Source organism: Gadus chalcogrammus, chromosome 23 (genome assembly GCF_026213295.1).
Source record: "Gadus chalcogrammus isolate NIFS_2021 chromosome 23, NIFS_Gcha_1.0, whole genome shotgun sequence".
NCBI classification, from domain to species: Eukaryota; Metazoa; Chordata; class Actinopteri; order Gadiformes; family Gadidae; genus Gadus; species Gadus chalcogrammus.
The window spans coordinates 12,378,408-12,392,816 of record NC_079434.1 but is presented as its reverse complement, the minus strand read 5'-3'; the positions used below and the strand labels follow the sequence as shown (position 1 = coordinate 12,392,816).

General features: G+C 50.9%; 1 protein-coding gene across 2 annotated transcripts in view; it reads right to left on the bottom strand.

Annotated features, from left to right (window-relative positions):
* The window catches only part of mpp7a (MAGUK p55 scaffold protein 7a), a 122,330-nt gene that overhangs the window by 39,378 nt on the left and 68,543 nt on the right, over positions 1–14,409 (bottom strand). For both annotated transcript variants that reach the window (XM_056584862.1, XM_056584863.1), the window contains exons 8-11: positions 2,991–3,072; positions 2,556–2,641; positions 1,483–1,557; positions 167–363 (exon numbers count right to left, since the gene is read on the bottom strand). In XM_056584862.1, coding sequence (XP_056440837.1) covers positions 167–363; positions 1,483–1,557; positions 2,556–2,641; positions 2,991–3,072 — 440 coding nt within the window. The remainder of the gene's footprint in view (positions 1–166; positions 364–1,482; positions 1,558–2,555; positions 2,642–2,990; positions 3,073–14,409) is intronic.

Below are 14,409 nucleotides of genomic sequence, written 5' to 3'. Positions count from 1 at the left end.
GAAACGCTGAGAGCAGTTTCGAACACAGCAACGTCTCCCCGTCATGATCAAAACATCTTTATTACCAATAACCTTCCTTAAGTCCATTGATGTAGGTATGTGATGTAGGTATGTACAAGCCCTAACAGGTGTATGTCTGCAGAGTGACGGTGTGCTGGTGGGTCACCTCTCCTGGAACTGCTTGGAGGGCACCAGGCCGGCCCGGGGGTTGGTGTCCCCCTCGTAGCGGGCCTGCCACCAGGTGGCGTCGTCCTGGCTCATGATCTGCAGGATGCAGCCCTTCTTGAAGGCCAGCCCCGCCTCCTTACAAGGGATGGCCTTGTCCTCCCGGGGGTCGTAGTCAAACAGGGCCCTCACGAACATCTGGACGCAGAGAAGGTGGAGGGAAGAGAGAGAGAGAGAGAGAGAGAGAGAGAGAGAGAGAGAGAGAGAGAGAGAGAGAGAGAGAGAGAATGAGTGTGAGAGAAAGAGAGAGAAACACAGACACAGAGATAGAAAGAAACATACAGAGACCGTGAAAGAAAGGGACAAGAGAGAGAGTTACAGCAAGAGCGTGTGAGAGAAAAAAAAATTGACACGAGACCGAGAAAGAAATTAACAGAGAGAGAGAAGGACGGCGAGAGACATAGAGAGGGGAGAGATGGGGGTAAGGTCTTTCGAGCAGAGAGGAAAATGCAACGCTTGGGTGATGATTACGTAACTCTTCCCGTGTGTGTGTGTGTGTGCTTATGCGTGTGTCTACATCGAGGTGAAGTGTCAGCGCACGTCACCGTCGGGCCGGAGAACAACAACGAGAACACAGTCTGCGCTGCGCCGTCGCCTAATGCGATTAGCGGAGGGAAAGGTCACCGCAATCAGCAGCTAACGACCTGCTGACACTCTCCAGCCAGTGGAGTCTCTCTCTCTCTCTCACTCTCACTCTCACTCTCACTCTCTCTCTCTCTCTCTCTCTCTCTCTCTCTCTCTCTCTCTCTCTCTCTCTCTCTCGGAATGAGGGTGTGTCTTGTATCGTCCTGGAACGAGGCGATGTAACAGCCAGCTACAAGTGAGTCAGAGGACTCTTCGTTGGAAAGGCTTTCACTGAAGTCATTCACTGATCTAATTTCACATCAGGATGTGTCTCTCACTGGCGGGGGGATGGGGGGGGGGGGACACACGAGATCATTATGTTGTAATGGATTTTGTGTACGGAGGGATGCTGTTGAGGTGTGTATGGAACAGACTGATTACTGGGGCCGAACCCCCCCCTGTCAGCAGTATACTCTACGCTGTAAATGACACATAGAAAACACGCGACTTCAATGAACCTGAAGCAAGATGTGTAGATGCACACCCATAGGCATCTGGCCTCAAAAAGTAGTCCCAAAAGGTTGAACACGATTGCAGGTGACAACCATTATTTCCACACAAACCCGTAAGTGGAGTGAAGATAAGAGCATGGGTAGTCCCATTAGAGGGAGCTGTTAGTGTGTCTGGCCTCACCTTGGGCTCCCTGCTGGGCACGTCCTCCTTGGCGGCAGGAATGACCTTGAAGGTGATGGCCCCCTGGGACTGAGCCTGAGTCGATGGAGACACACACACCCACACACAAACATAGACACACACGTGCACACAGTCACACACACCCACACACAAATGCACAAACATAGACACACCCACAAACATAGACACACACACACACACACACACAAACATAGACACACACACACACAAACATAGACACACACACACGCAAACACACACAAACAAACACACACACACACACACCCACAAACATAGACACACACGTGCACACACACAAACCAGACACTCACAAACACACGTGCACACACACACACACACACACACACGACACATGCACAAACATAGACACACACACACACACACACACAACCACACACAGCTTTGTTTAATTTTTCAACATTGCACGTTGGATAAAACAACTTGGCCCAGCAGTTTTCAAAATGTGTGTGTGTGTGCGTGTCTGTGTGTGGTGGCGAACACAAGTACTTTTGTGTTCCTAAGACCACTGTTCCTAAGCCCCCCGACCCCCCCTGCTCCCCACTAGCGTCTTCCCCTCTGCTAAGCCCACCCGGGGGTAGGGTTGCACAGCCCCGTGCTGGAGCCCATTTGAGGCCTTGTGGCGGAGCCCGCTTGGAGCGAGTACACAGCGGCGGGCCCCCCCAGAGGGGCCGCGCGGCCTGACGCGTGTGGTTGAGAGGGGGCCCGGGGAGCTTTACAGAGAGGGGCCCCGGTGTGTTTGGCTCTCGGAGTGGAGGCGCAGCAGGAGGGACAGGGGGAGGGGGGCTTTGGATAAGTCAGCGCCGGGCCCTGCCATCACAAACACTAGGTCCCGTCTGCCTCACGTGGCGGGGCCCCGGGAACGGGACGTTTACGTATGAAATAGAAGTACTCTGGGTGTGCGCACAGCACAGAAAAGTGCACACAGAGTTCTAAAATCAACAGCACATAAAATGGAATAACACTGATTTACCCAGCGAGCGTTGAGACACTCACAGGGAGAAAGGCAGGGACGGAGAGTTGATGAGACGTACCAGAATACGGATGATTTCCTCTGGCTTCTTGTCGTCCACAGGGATCCCGTTCACTTCTTTCAGCTCATCGCCCACGTGAATCAGCCCTGGTCAGGTAACGCGCGCACACACATACACACACAGACACCCACAGATACGGATACAGACGAACACACACACACACACACACACACACACACACACACACACAAACACGGATACAGACACACACACACACACACACACACACACACGCGCACACAGACACAGACACAGAAACACATGCACACACAAACAAACAGACACACACACACACGGATAGAGACACAGAAACACACCAACAGACAAAGACACAGACACGCACAACAATATTTACTTGGAGAGTATAAACTTGGGAATAAAGCCGGTGAAAAATAGGAACAGCGGAATAACGAATGAATAGAAATCCAATCCGACCGCTGCGGTCTGCCGCCCCGCCCCTCATGATCCTCGCCACCAGGATGGCCCCCGTCTCGTCGTCCCGCTTGATGGTCGCTCCCTGCCGGACGACAGAAACAAAACAGGAGGGATAAATATTCAGCCCTACAGTATGTGCTTTACGGTGCGGAAGACACGCGAGTGAAATGAAAACACCATGGGGTCGTATTTAGCCGCCGAAGGCCAAGGCGCGCCTTAAGAACCTAGAGAGTGATCCGGCGTCGGAGGGAGATATATTGAGGCGCAATGGGTACGTAAACCATCGCAGCCGGCCTTGGCGGGGGAAGTGTAGAGTCTGGTCTCAGGCTGCGGAGGCAGGAGACTAGACACACAAATACACGCAACAACAAACAGACACTGTACACTATAGACATAAATATAGACCCGCAATTCCCTTTGAGTTTTCCATATTCTTCTTTATGGAGCCTGGGCCTCGGCCAAAATGGACACACGGGGAAAGGGATAGTGTTTCCTCTTCCCCATTTCAAATGACAGTGTTGAACACTGATGACTTTACCAGTGGGAACCGCGGCGGGATCGGTACTGTTATTTTATCATCACCCCCTCCTCCTCGTCTTCCTCTACATCAAAAGAATGAAACCTAGCCAGCGCCAACCTGTCACAACACCTCTGCATTCAGCGTGTGTGTGTGTGTGTGTGTGTGTGTGTGTGTGTGTGTGTGTGTGTGTGTGTGTGTGTGTGTGTGTGTGTGTGTGTGTGTGTGTGTGTGTGTCAGTATATCAATTGGCAGAGGTTGGCAGAACGTACATCCAAGATGCCCAATTGCAACCTTCTCTCTCTCTCCCCAGACCTGGGCGAGCGAGAAGACAGAGAACGAGGCCGAGACAGAGACAGAGACACAGACAGACAGGCCTTGGCGCAGACTCCTCCGACAGACACCCCGTTTGTCTTCCTCAAGGAGTACTCATCTCCCCATTTCCTCACCTCCCTACCTGTGTTTCACATCATCCCACCAGAGACTGTTATTGTTTCAGGATTCCTCAACAAAGAGGGATGGCCTTTAATAGGAGAAGAATGAAAAGAAAACATAGGAAAGGCGCCGGCGTGGCTTCTCGCGGCGCGACGCTCGGTAGCAGTGTTTCATTCCGACCGGCCCCCCCGACACGATGACGGGATCATGAGGGATCACAGGCTGTCCGACGGCACTCGCGCCCTCATGTTTGCTTTAGCATCATAACCGTTCCCTTCTGTATGTTTTGGCTATCTTCCTCAGGGAGCTCTTCTTGCTCAGGGAGTCTGAAAGCATCGCCACACCCAAGCCCCTCCGTTCTCCATTGCCACCAATAACGTCTCCCCACCCCCCCTCCCTGCTTTCTACCATACCATTCGCTACCATTAGAGTGTCACCAGTGCTGTTTTTGTCGACCTGGTCGCTCTGTAATGGTTTTCCTACGAAGTAATGGCTTCCTCAAGGTCTGAATGACGGGGGGGAAGGGGGGGGGCATGTTGAAAGAAGGAAATCGGCAAGAGACACCAAGGGTAAGATAAGTCTTAATGGATGGATTGGGAGGGGGGGGGGGGTCTTAATGGAATAATTGGAGCAATTAGAGGTTGCATCGGGGAGTAAATCGGAGGAGGGGGTCACCGAGAGGGTAGGCCGCTGACGGACCCCCGGTGTCAGGGTCATGTGGCCCCCCTGGCTGGGATTTTAACCAGCACCCCATGTCGATGATGCAGTAGGTCCCAGAACGTGTGTGTGTCTGTGTGTGTGTGTGTGTGTGTGTGTGTGTGTGTGTGTGTGTGTGTGTGTGTTGTGTGTGTGTGTGTGTGTGTGTGTGTGTGTGTAAGAGTGAGCAAGAGTTAGGGTTAGGGTCAGTGTGCGAGTGTGCGTCAGAGAGCGAGAAATTCAGAGAAAGCGAATGGGAGAGAACGAAGGAGAAAGCCACAGGGGAAAGAGACATACTGGGAAAGACAACAAATTAAGCCGTTTTCATCGTTCCTCTCCCTCCAGCTGGTATGATGAATGTCTTAATGCCCCCCCCCCCCCCCCCCCCGCCCCCGGGCTGGCAGCAGAGGACGGCTTACACTGAACAGCAGAGAGCCAGCCTTGCCCCCCCTTGCTCTGGCTCATTACTGTGACAACAGAGAGCTGTCTGCATGCAAACACCACTGGCACCCTCTGCTCCAAGTCTGGGGCCATCAATGGCATCTGCCTAGTGTCTTAGGGCACTACACAAAGCCCACTGTCATGACGCGTAGGGCTCGCTTCTGACTGTTGGCAATTTGAAAGATAAATAAAAGGTTTTGCAATGGAAGACTCTGGGGCTAAAAACTAAACAACTATAAATGAATGAAAATGTGTTTTAGGAAATGTTGCTTTTTTTAAGAGAAGACATGTGCTCTTGAAGGATAGTAATTCTGACAACATTTATAACACATTTTCTGTGTTAAAATAACAAAAAAATGTTTAATGTCTAAGTCGAAAGGCGCCTCCAAAAGCAGCAGTGCTAAAAACAATGGCTGAATAGGATGAATATTAAAAAGGTGTTTTTCCGATTGATGTGGATTTAAAGAACACTAAGTACCAAAGGAGTTTAAGGTTACTAGGATACCAGCTAAACGATGGCCGATTACACTACAAAAAAAGTTTTTGAAAGTTGTTGGACAATTTTATTTATGTGCTAACTTGTGATTTGATGGATTTTTTTCTGCTGGCCTGCCAAGCAAGCCAGCCAGTACAGCCAAGGCAACCAACCTCAAGGGTCTTGCAACAGAGAAATATTGAAGGGAGAGAGAGAGAGAGAGAGAGAGCACATGCTGATGTTGGAACAGTCTGAACTTCGCAGACGACACAGTAGCCAAATGAGGTCTTTCCTGATAAGAGTGCAGAGCGAGAGATCGGCCAAAAAGCCAACACACAAACACATGCTTTCCGGACGGAGGGTGTGTGGAGACATAAATGAAATGTTAACGGGGCAAGGGCTGCAGAGGAAATAAGTCAGACTGAGAGAGCGAGAAAGAGCGCTTGAGGGAAGGGAAAATAAAAAAAGTGAGAGAGAACAAGAAGGAAAAACAAGGCGGTACTTTTGTACTGTTGTACGCCAACAAGCTGAGAAAAGGCAGAGGGCTCGTTAAGACCCTTATTTTCTGCAGGCGTCGAATATTAGCCGATGACAAGCCCGGATCAGAAAAGCTGTTCAGATCAACAACACATGGTCGGACAAATATAACGCAACGACTCATAAAACATCATGTCCTTCTCTCCCTGTGCCCGGTCCGGGGACAGTAGTTTATTGGACATTTAATAGCTCAAAAACTGTTTTGTGTGTGTGTGTGTGTGTGTGTGTGTGTGTGTGTGTGTGTGTGTGTGTGTGTGTGTGTGTGTGTGTGTGTGTGTGTGTGTGTGTGTGTGTGTCACACTGCGAGGTTGTATACAGGGAGAGGTCATGAGTGTGAGAGGAAACATTGACAAGGATCAGCAGACTTGGGCGAAAGGCTTAGCTTGTGCCCTAAATCTCAATTTTTTTGTGCGTCTTGTGTTGTATGTCTTTCACCGAGGCTGAAGAGAGGCCAGACGCTGCCAGACAGCCCTAGAGAAAGTGCTCAAGAGGCTGGATGATTGATGCTGGACAATCACTAAGCCTGATGCATGCGCTACGCTACGTTAGTAATTAGAGACTGGGCGCCACTTAACCATCAAGTGGCTAAAGGGGCTGCTCTCGTGGGATAAGGAAGCCCACTACAAACCCTCGGTGGAGGGGGAAAAAAGAAAACACCATTTAGAGGGGCTTGTTATTTGGGATGTCTTCAGGCTATTCTCAGATCTGGACGGAAACTGACATTACTCAAAAGACCACCACATAAAAAACAGACAGACTAAACTATCTGCCCATGTTATGTAGTGCAGAACAGAGCAGCGAAGGAAAAGAGTGCACAGGAGTGCACAGGAGCGCCCGGACTAAGTGACGTGGACGGTACGGGGGTCATCTCGGTGGAGCAGGGCTGGCGGTTGAGGCCGTGGTCGATTACTCATCCGTAAGGCGAGCCGCGCTCGTCCTCCCTGGCGTGATTAGCTCCACATGGGCCGCTCCGGTCCTGAGGTATAAATACCCCTGGTTGTTATTGTTGGGCTCGGGTCCCGAACGCAACCGGGCCTCCATCTCTCCGCCGTGTGCGATGAGAGGAACCGGGGGGGTCAGACTCAGCACACGTGCGGGACCTGGCGGCCGAGTGGTGCGTGATGACCAAACAGCTCGCACTTTGTGCGGTGGCAGTGCGCGACAGAGACAGAGATTGTGCGTCGAGGGGTGTGCGTTCATGAGCAGCCGAGCGGAGCGGCAGCCAAGCCTTCCAGAGAGCCGTCAGTGTGAAGCGTGCACCGTGAAACTCCAGTAGATAACGGCAAGTCAGACAGATGGAATTCTGGGAAAGGTCCCGTGGCGACTGGAGCCTACCGTGCGCCTGACAGGCTAATCTCCTATGAGGCAATTGACAGCGCCTATTGGCCGATGGGACGGATAGACGAATGGATGATTAGACATCTTGCTGCAAGCTGGCTGGGGGACACCGTGGATGGATGACTGCCTGGACTGGCTGGCTGGCTGGCTGTCTGACTGCCTTAGCGGATGGTTGGCTGTCCTTTGGCCTTCCTCGTTAGTCGTCTAGGAGTGGGTGGTTAAGGTTGGATTGCGATTGTGTTTGTGTATTTGTGGGTTTGCGTGTGTGTATGTGTGTGTCATGTGTATAAGTGTGTCTGCGTGTGTGTGTATGTGTGTGTATGTGTGTGTATGCGTGCGTGCGTGTGTTGGGGGAGGGCGGTGAGTGGGGATTTCTGGGTGTGCCTAACGCCACTTTGGAGACCGTAGCAAAACGAACCGTCCAGATGCAGTTACAGCAAAAGCATAAAGGCCCAGGCGCCCGGAAAAGTTCGGCAGCAAAAACAAGTGCTGAGGTTAATTTAATAAAAACACACAGACACACACACACACACACACACACACACGGAACCACTCCTTCAAAACACCCTACCGTGGACCGAGGCCCGAACGCTGTGGCATTCAACAAACATTTCTCCCTCACGGCTCGAATTAAGTGCGACAGGGGCCATGCCGTGGACGTGTTTTGACATGATGTCACTTAGCGGCATGAGCACAACAGCGGCCCTCAACCCCCGTTGACCACCGCGCTGAGTGCGGTGTCATACGCGGTGTAAATACCGCTGTAGTGGAAACACATGGACGCCGTTCCCCCACCAGATGTGGTGCATGGGAGCGATACAAGTGTGACTTGGAACAGGCCTCATTGGCGCATTAAAATACAATTATCCCCACAATCATATCTGGCGTGTGGCAGCGTGTCACTGCGTCTTACCTCACTCGGATGGCAGGGAGCCGCCGTAAACACCTACGATTGTTACCGAAATAAAGCAGACTACGTTAATGAGCGATCTGCGAAGAGTCCGCCAAACGGCAACGTTTTCAAAGCATCAAAGGGGGAGGACCGAAAAAATATAAAATAGTCTGAAAACGGTTCGGTCATGATCGGAAAATCCTCTTAGTGTTACAGTGGAAAAAAACAGAGGTACGGGTAAAAATGTAATATATATATGTATATATAGTCTTTTAAACGGGTTGTACAGTACTCGGGGCGGGGCCGTTGCTTCGTCCCTCTGTGTGACCTGACGTTCCCGCCACCTGTTTTCATTGAATCACCTGCGTTTGCTAACTCATTAGAAAAACAAGCCAGCAGTATTCCCCTGTTTCGCAGCCCGGCCTTCCTCCTGCCCCCAAGAAACCAGTCTTGGGTTTCCCCTTCTATTACCTTAACCCCGGCGTTGACCCCCTACTCTCCAACCAACCCCCCCTCACCTTAATTAACAAGTATACTGAGGAAAAGGAAAATTGCAGGTCATTATCATGATAATTACGCTGCAGAAAGGGAAAGTCCTGGGAGGAAACGGCCAGATATGCACCCCTAACCCATCCAATTCCAACCCCAAAATACTATGAATCACAACGCTAGCACTGGTCATTACCCACTCACACACTTGCTATGAAAACACACTCCGGCCCACAGCCCAGCTCAAACACTGCTGTCTTCAGGTTCTCATGTACATGGTGTGTGTGTGTGTGTGTGTGTGTGTGTGTGTGTTGGTGTGGTGTGTGTGTGTGTGTGTGTGTGTGTTGTGTGTGTGTGTGTGTGTGTGTGTGTGTGTGTGTGTGTGTGCGTGCGTGTGCGTGTGTGTTTTGAGAGTGCCTGTGCACTGGCGTGCACGTTTGTGTGTCTCTCTCCCACAACCACACGTCTGGTTGCGTCTGCATCCCCCCGGGGGTGAGTACACAAGAGGTGGATCGCCCACCCCCACTGCAGGGTGTCAGGACGACGCCAAGCGGGTTAGTCATCACCGCATCACACACGTACACGGGGCCTCTACATGGGTCCGTGCGCGTGAGCCCGGCAGAGTGCGAAACAAAAACAAAGAGACAGTTGTGTCATATGAAAGAGCCACGAGGCTCCAGTGTTGGCCCTGGGATTGTTTAGTGCTGCTTTCCCTGGTCCTCGTCCTGGCTATGAAAACAGCACTTTCACATGTCACTTCTCATTTCCACCGGGGTCCGTGGAGACGCCGTGGCAGCGCTGGGCTCGTCGGGGAGAGCCCTGCGAGCAGGCGGGAAAACAATGGCCGCATTCAGCTCCCACCCGCCCCTTCTCCTTCCCCCCCCTACCCCGCCAAACAACCCCTGGGAACGCCGAGCCGAGAGTATAGGTGGCGGGGACGGAGGCTCCGGGCGGAGAAGTGGGATTCTCGGAAGGGGGCGGTGGAGTGAAGTGTTAAGGTGTGTTTAATGTCTGTGATTACACATGATGAGAGGAAGTGTTTATGTCATCCACAGGGCCTTGATGTATATCAGATTAGATGCGGCGAAGCCCAATGAGGTTAGGCTTTGAGGTTTTTACACCACACATGGTCACGCTCCAGCAGGCCCGGGATGTGTGTGTCTGTCTGTCTGTCTGTCTGTCTCTGTGTGTGTGTGCCCTTCGTAATGCAGCACTTATTCACACATCGTAGAGACACTCCGCGGAGGACTTGTGTACACATTCATAAACTATGTACACACGCGTCTTAAAAACATGCTTTCACAAACACACACAGAGCCACGCACAGCGGTGAGGCAGTGGAACACTACCAGCACTCACAGCTTTAATCCTTGTATTTGAACGCGGTGCTCAATCTTTCTTCCTCGGTGCTTCCAATGAAACCCAGACCTAATCCATCAAACGAAAGATGTATTGCTTTTAAAGTACATGACTCCGTCTGCAAAACACTAACATGTGTGGTGTCTCGCGTAATCTCATTAGTGCGTCCATTAATCCCCTGCCAGTGTCGTTACTTTCTCCTCGCGTTTGTCGCGGCACACTATAAACAGAAGATAGCGAACTGTCGTTTTCGATCCCTCCCAAGTCCACCGAGGCTAAACCTTTCCTTTATTTCTCCGTCGAGATCAAGAGATCCCCGCATTGTTCCCGGGCACATCACAAACACGCTCATTGTGAGCCGCCACATGTGTTAACGTGTATACCCGCTCGATGTCGGCTCCGGAACGAGGACTGCGTTTAAATTACGGCGCGAGGCAAAGTGATTGTGACGTGCGCTATCTGCGGCGGGCGAAGTCGAGCCCTTCCAGACAAATGAGATCAGAGCAGCTGCTTTTGTGCACTTCTCCGTGCATCCCGTGGTGCGTGTGGCCCGCCCTGTGAGCACACCGCCCTGCCAGCCGCCCCCGCTGGAGGGACGGCCCTTCCTTCTGACCCGACCCACCCGATAAACACACACACATTAAAATATTACCATTGACTCGAGACGCGTTTGCGGTGCGTTTGATGTCCCTGTCAATAATAACCTGCACACACACACACACAAGCTGAATTGCATTAAACAGAAGAGAGGAGGGCAAAAAAAAAACTCTTGGCAACTTCAGCAATGAAAATGTTGGACATGTCATATGAATTTTGTACACCGAGCAAGTGCTGTGTTAGAACACTCATGTCCAGCCAGTGCAATTTGCGGTTTCTCCAAATGAGAAGCCCAGCTGATTCGCTGGCAGCTTGTGGCTGTGGGGAGACGAGGACCTAGGGCCCAGTAGTGGCAGAATGGCATCGCCTGGTCCTGCCAGCGGTGGCAGTAGGAGACGGTGGGCTTGGCAGAGCAGGGTCCGATGGCATGGCCCCCCTGCCCAACCCCCCCCCCTTTCATTTTTCCACACACTGGCACTCGATGGCAACCGGTTCTAATGGGAAAACCAATCCTCCCCTCGCGGGCACCCGACCAACTCCGGGATAGTGCAAGGGAGTTAGGGGGATTGACATTGAGCCCGTCGCATTCCTGGCCGGGTCTTTTCATTCTTTTCCCCTGCTACTAACGAAGCCTAACTGCCCAGACAGACGAGACGCAGGGAGGAGACGATATATGGAGTGTCGGGTTCTGAGCTTGGATGGCACTGCAGTAACCGAGCGGGCCTCCGTCCGCGCCAAGGTGCGCAGGTGTCTCTCACACATGAGCCGCGGTGATAGTCTCTCGGCCTTGAGAAGAGCGACAGGAGGGCAAATAAGCGGGAGAGTACTGCACTGTCGGTCCAGGAGATTTGCGGTTCGTTACACACAGGGAATGGAACGCACCGAGGGGAGATAGAAGACTGGCACGCGAGTTTGAAGCCAAGACTGAGATTTCGAGAAGTGGTGCTGGGGCGGCGGCGTCCCGAACGCGAAGCAGCGCCGACGGGTCGACCTGAACGGGGACGACTGTTGAAGCGGCCCCGCTTCCAGCGAGCGGCCCATAAAGAGAACGGCCGAACAGCGGGTGCTTCTGGAGCCAGCATCTCCAGTCTGCTCTTTGCATTTGCGTCATGGTTTTTAAGGGAGCATCTAGACGAGGGGAACAGAGTCTGAACACAGTGGGCCTGTCTGCCTCTAATGTTCTCACATCATACCAGTGGTCACTCCCAGCCACTGGAGTGGGTTGGAAATGAGACTTTACAGAGAATTCCAGCGGAGGGGTTTATATATATTTCTGGGATGCACCGAGGATGAGGATTTACGGAGTGTGTCAGTATCTGGGTCCTTTTTCTTTTCTCTCTAGCCATTTCGTCCTTGCAGCTTGTGGCTTAGTTGTTTAAGGGGCTGAGAACGGTGAATTGTGTTACACAATTCGGTTCTGGCGTCTTCTGTGCTCTTTGTCTAGAGCCGGCCTATTATTCAGCCTGTACTTCTGACCTTTTATCACCTCAGGCAAAAAGAAATACCCAAAACTATAAAATAAAGAAAAACAAAAAAAATCTCTCCTGATGCAAGCGAACTCCACCCCCCACCGCATGCACACATGCACAAACATACACCCCGCTTACCTCCATAAACGTTATCCAAACATATTCTTTCAATAAATAAGACACAGCTGAGCCCTTGCTTTTCAAAAATACAGCCACATGTTTATTCCGCTTCATCGTCCCGACGTTTGAACAAATAAATCAGGCCCTTTTGGTTTCTGTGCGGGGGGAACGGGAGCACGAGGAGAAGAAAAAAACACTGCGGTGGAAGAGGGAGGTTGTCCTGGAAGATTGAGTTTTTACGGTGTCCCTAAAGAGCACCGCATGAAGTCACGGTCTGAAAAATGATCGCAATTAATCAGAGCTACCGAATACATCCACTCGACTAATCACAATTTACCTAATGGATGAGTCACCGGGAAAGAAGGTTGTGCGTGCTAACTCCACCACGCTGGAAAACATTTTTGATATCAACAGACAATGACATTCAGATCAACAAAAGAATACTACCGAGGATGAGAGAAGATTTGCCTGTGGAGGAGGGAAATCAAAAGAAGGATATGGAGGGCCGGGACGAGGAAAGAGGCGAGGAAATTAGCCCCGATAGTGAACGGACCTCTTACTATGATGTCAAGTTTGAGGATTGCGGGCTGATTACGTGGAACTGCGAGTTACAGGGCACATCTAAATCTATTCAGAGCAGCGGTGCATGAGGCCTCTACACAATCAAGAGGATTTTTTTTTCTTTTTAATTTCTCGGTTAGCGGGAACGGATGTGACTCAACATCTGACCTCGAGGCGGTGTTCCAAAGTGGAAACAGTCCTGAGTGTTCTTTTAAGGCCACTTTTGCCTGAAGGGTCTCAAAAGATGACGGCAGGTGCCACGTCCGTAGGCCACAGGTTAAGGCACTAAACGGCAAACTCTCATACTGACTCAAAGGAGATTTGTATGGTTGATAGGGGGGGGGGTACACTCGCAGTGAAGCCTGTTTGACTTTGGGTAACTTTTGACAGCTGAGGTTTCAGCTTTAGTCAATACATTACACATACATCAACCCAAATCAAAACAAGCGTATCCGTATCCATTTCCTCGGTGATAGAGGTTCAATTATCACTTTGATAGCCAGACACATACCAATGATCATTATAGACGGACGCAACATTGCTCCACGGCTTGCGTTCAGCACTATTCACAATGTACTTTGGATCGGCTCTGGAAAATGTCGCGATTCCTATTGCCACAACAGAGTAGACCACTACATGCTTAAAACACAGGAATGCAAATCATCCATTTCCTCTAAACATGCGAGCCCTGGACGAAAAGGCTTCCCCTGGGACAGGAAGTAGGCATGTCCTCCCGCCCCTGGCGGTTTAGCCGAGCTCCATGGCTGACCAGACCACAGGGAGGCCGGACTCGAGGTGCCCCCTATAATCACCTAAGGTGCTTTGGGTGACTCTGTACCCTGTCGACCACAGCACCATTATAGCGAGCCAGCCGATGGCACATTCTTCGGATGGCATGTGGCCATAATGGTCCTTTGGTATTTATTGTTTTGTTTTTGAAAATACACTTAAAAGCACGGTGGAGCCCTGCCGAGGTACCCTACACTTGGCGCGCTCTGGGGAATTCAGGCAGTGGTGAGCCAGCCTAATTGACCGACATTCTATTGGTCAAAAAAAGTCAAGCCTCGGCAACGGCCAAGAGATCAGCTTCCCCATTGGCCGACCCGAGTGCTCTATTAAGCATGAATTGGGTACGTTCAATATTGTTTAATTGAGCCAGGGAAATATTGAATGTATTTCTTATTATAAATAATGTGTATTTTGAAATTCTAGCAGCCCATAGCACTGTATAAGTTATTTACCCTTTCAAATTCTTCTTTTTTTCTTTTAGTCTATGCGGTTTTTACGTTTTGTTTGGCAGAATAACTATTTTCATAGGCTTAAACAATTAGTCAATTGTTTTGAGTTAGTTTGAGTCTTACTCGTGTAGGATAATAAATCGAAGCTGACAGCTTTGGGAACACAAAAGAGAGGACTGTTACGTGATGGTTGTTACCCGCCGAACAGAAATCCGCAGACCAAATATTTGTCACAGCACAACGACAGTACATTTG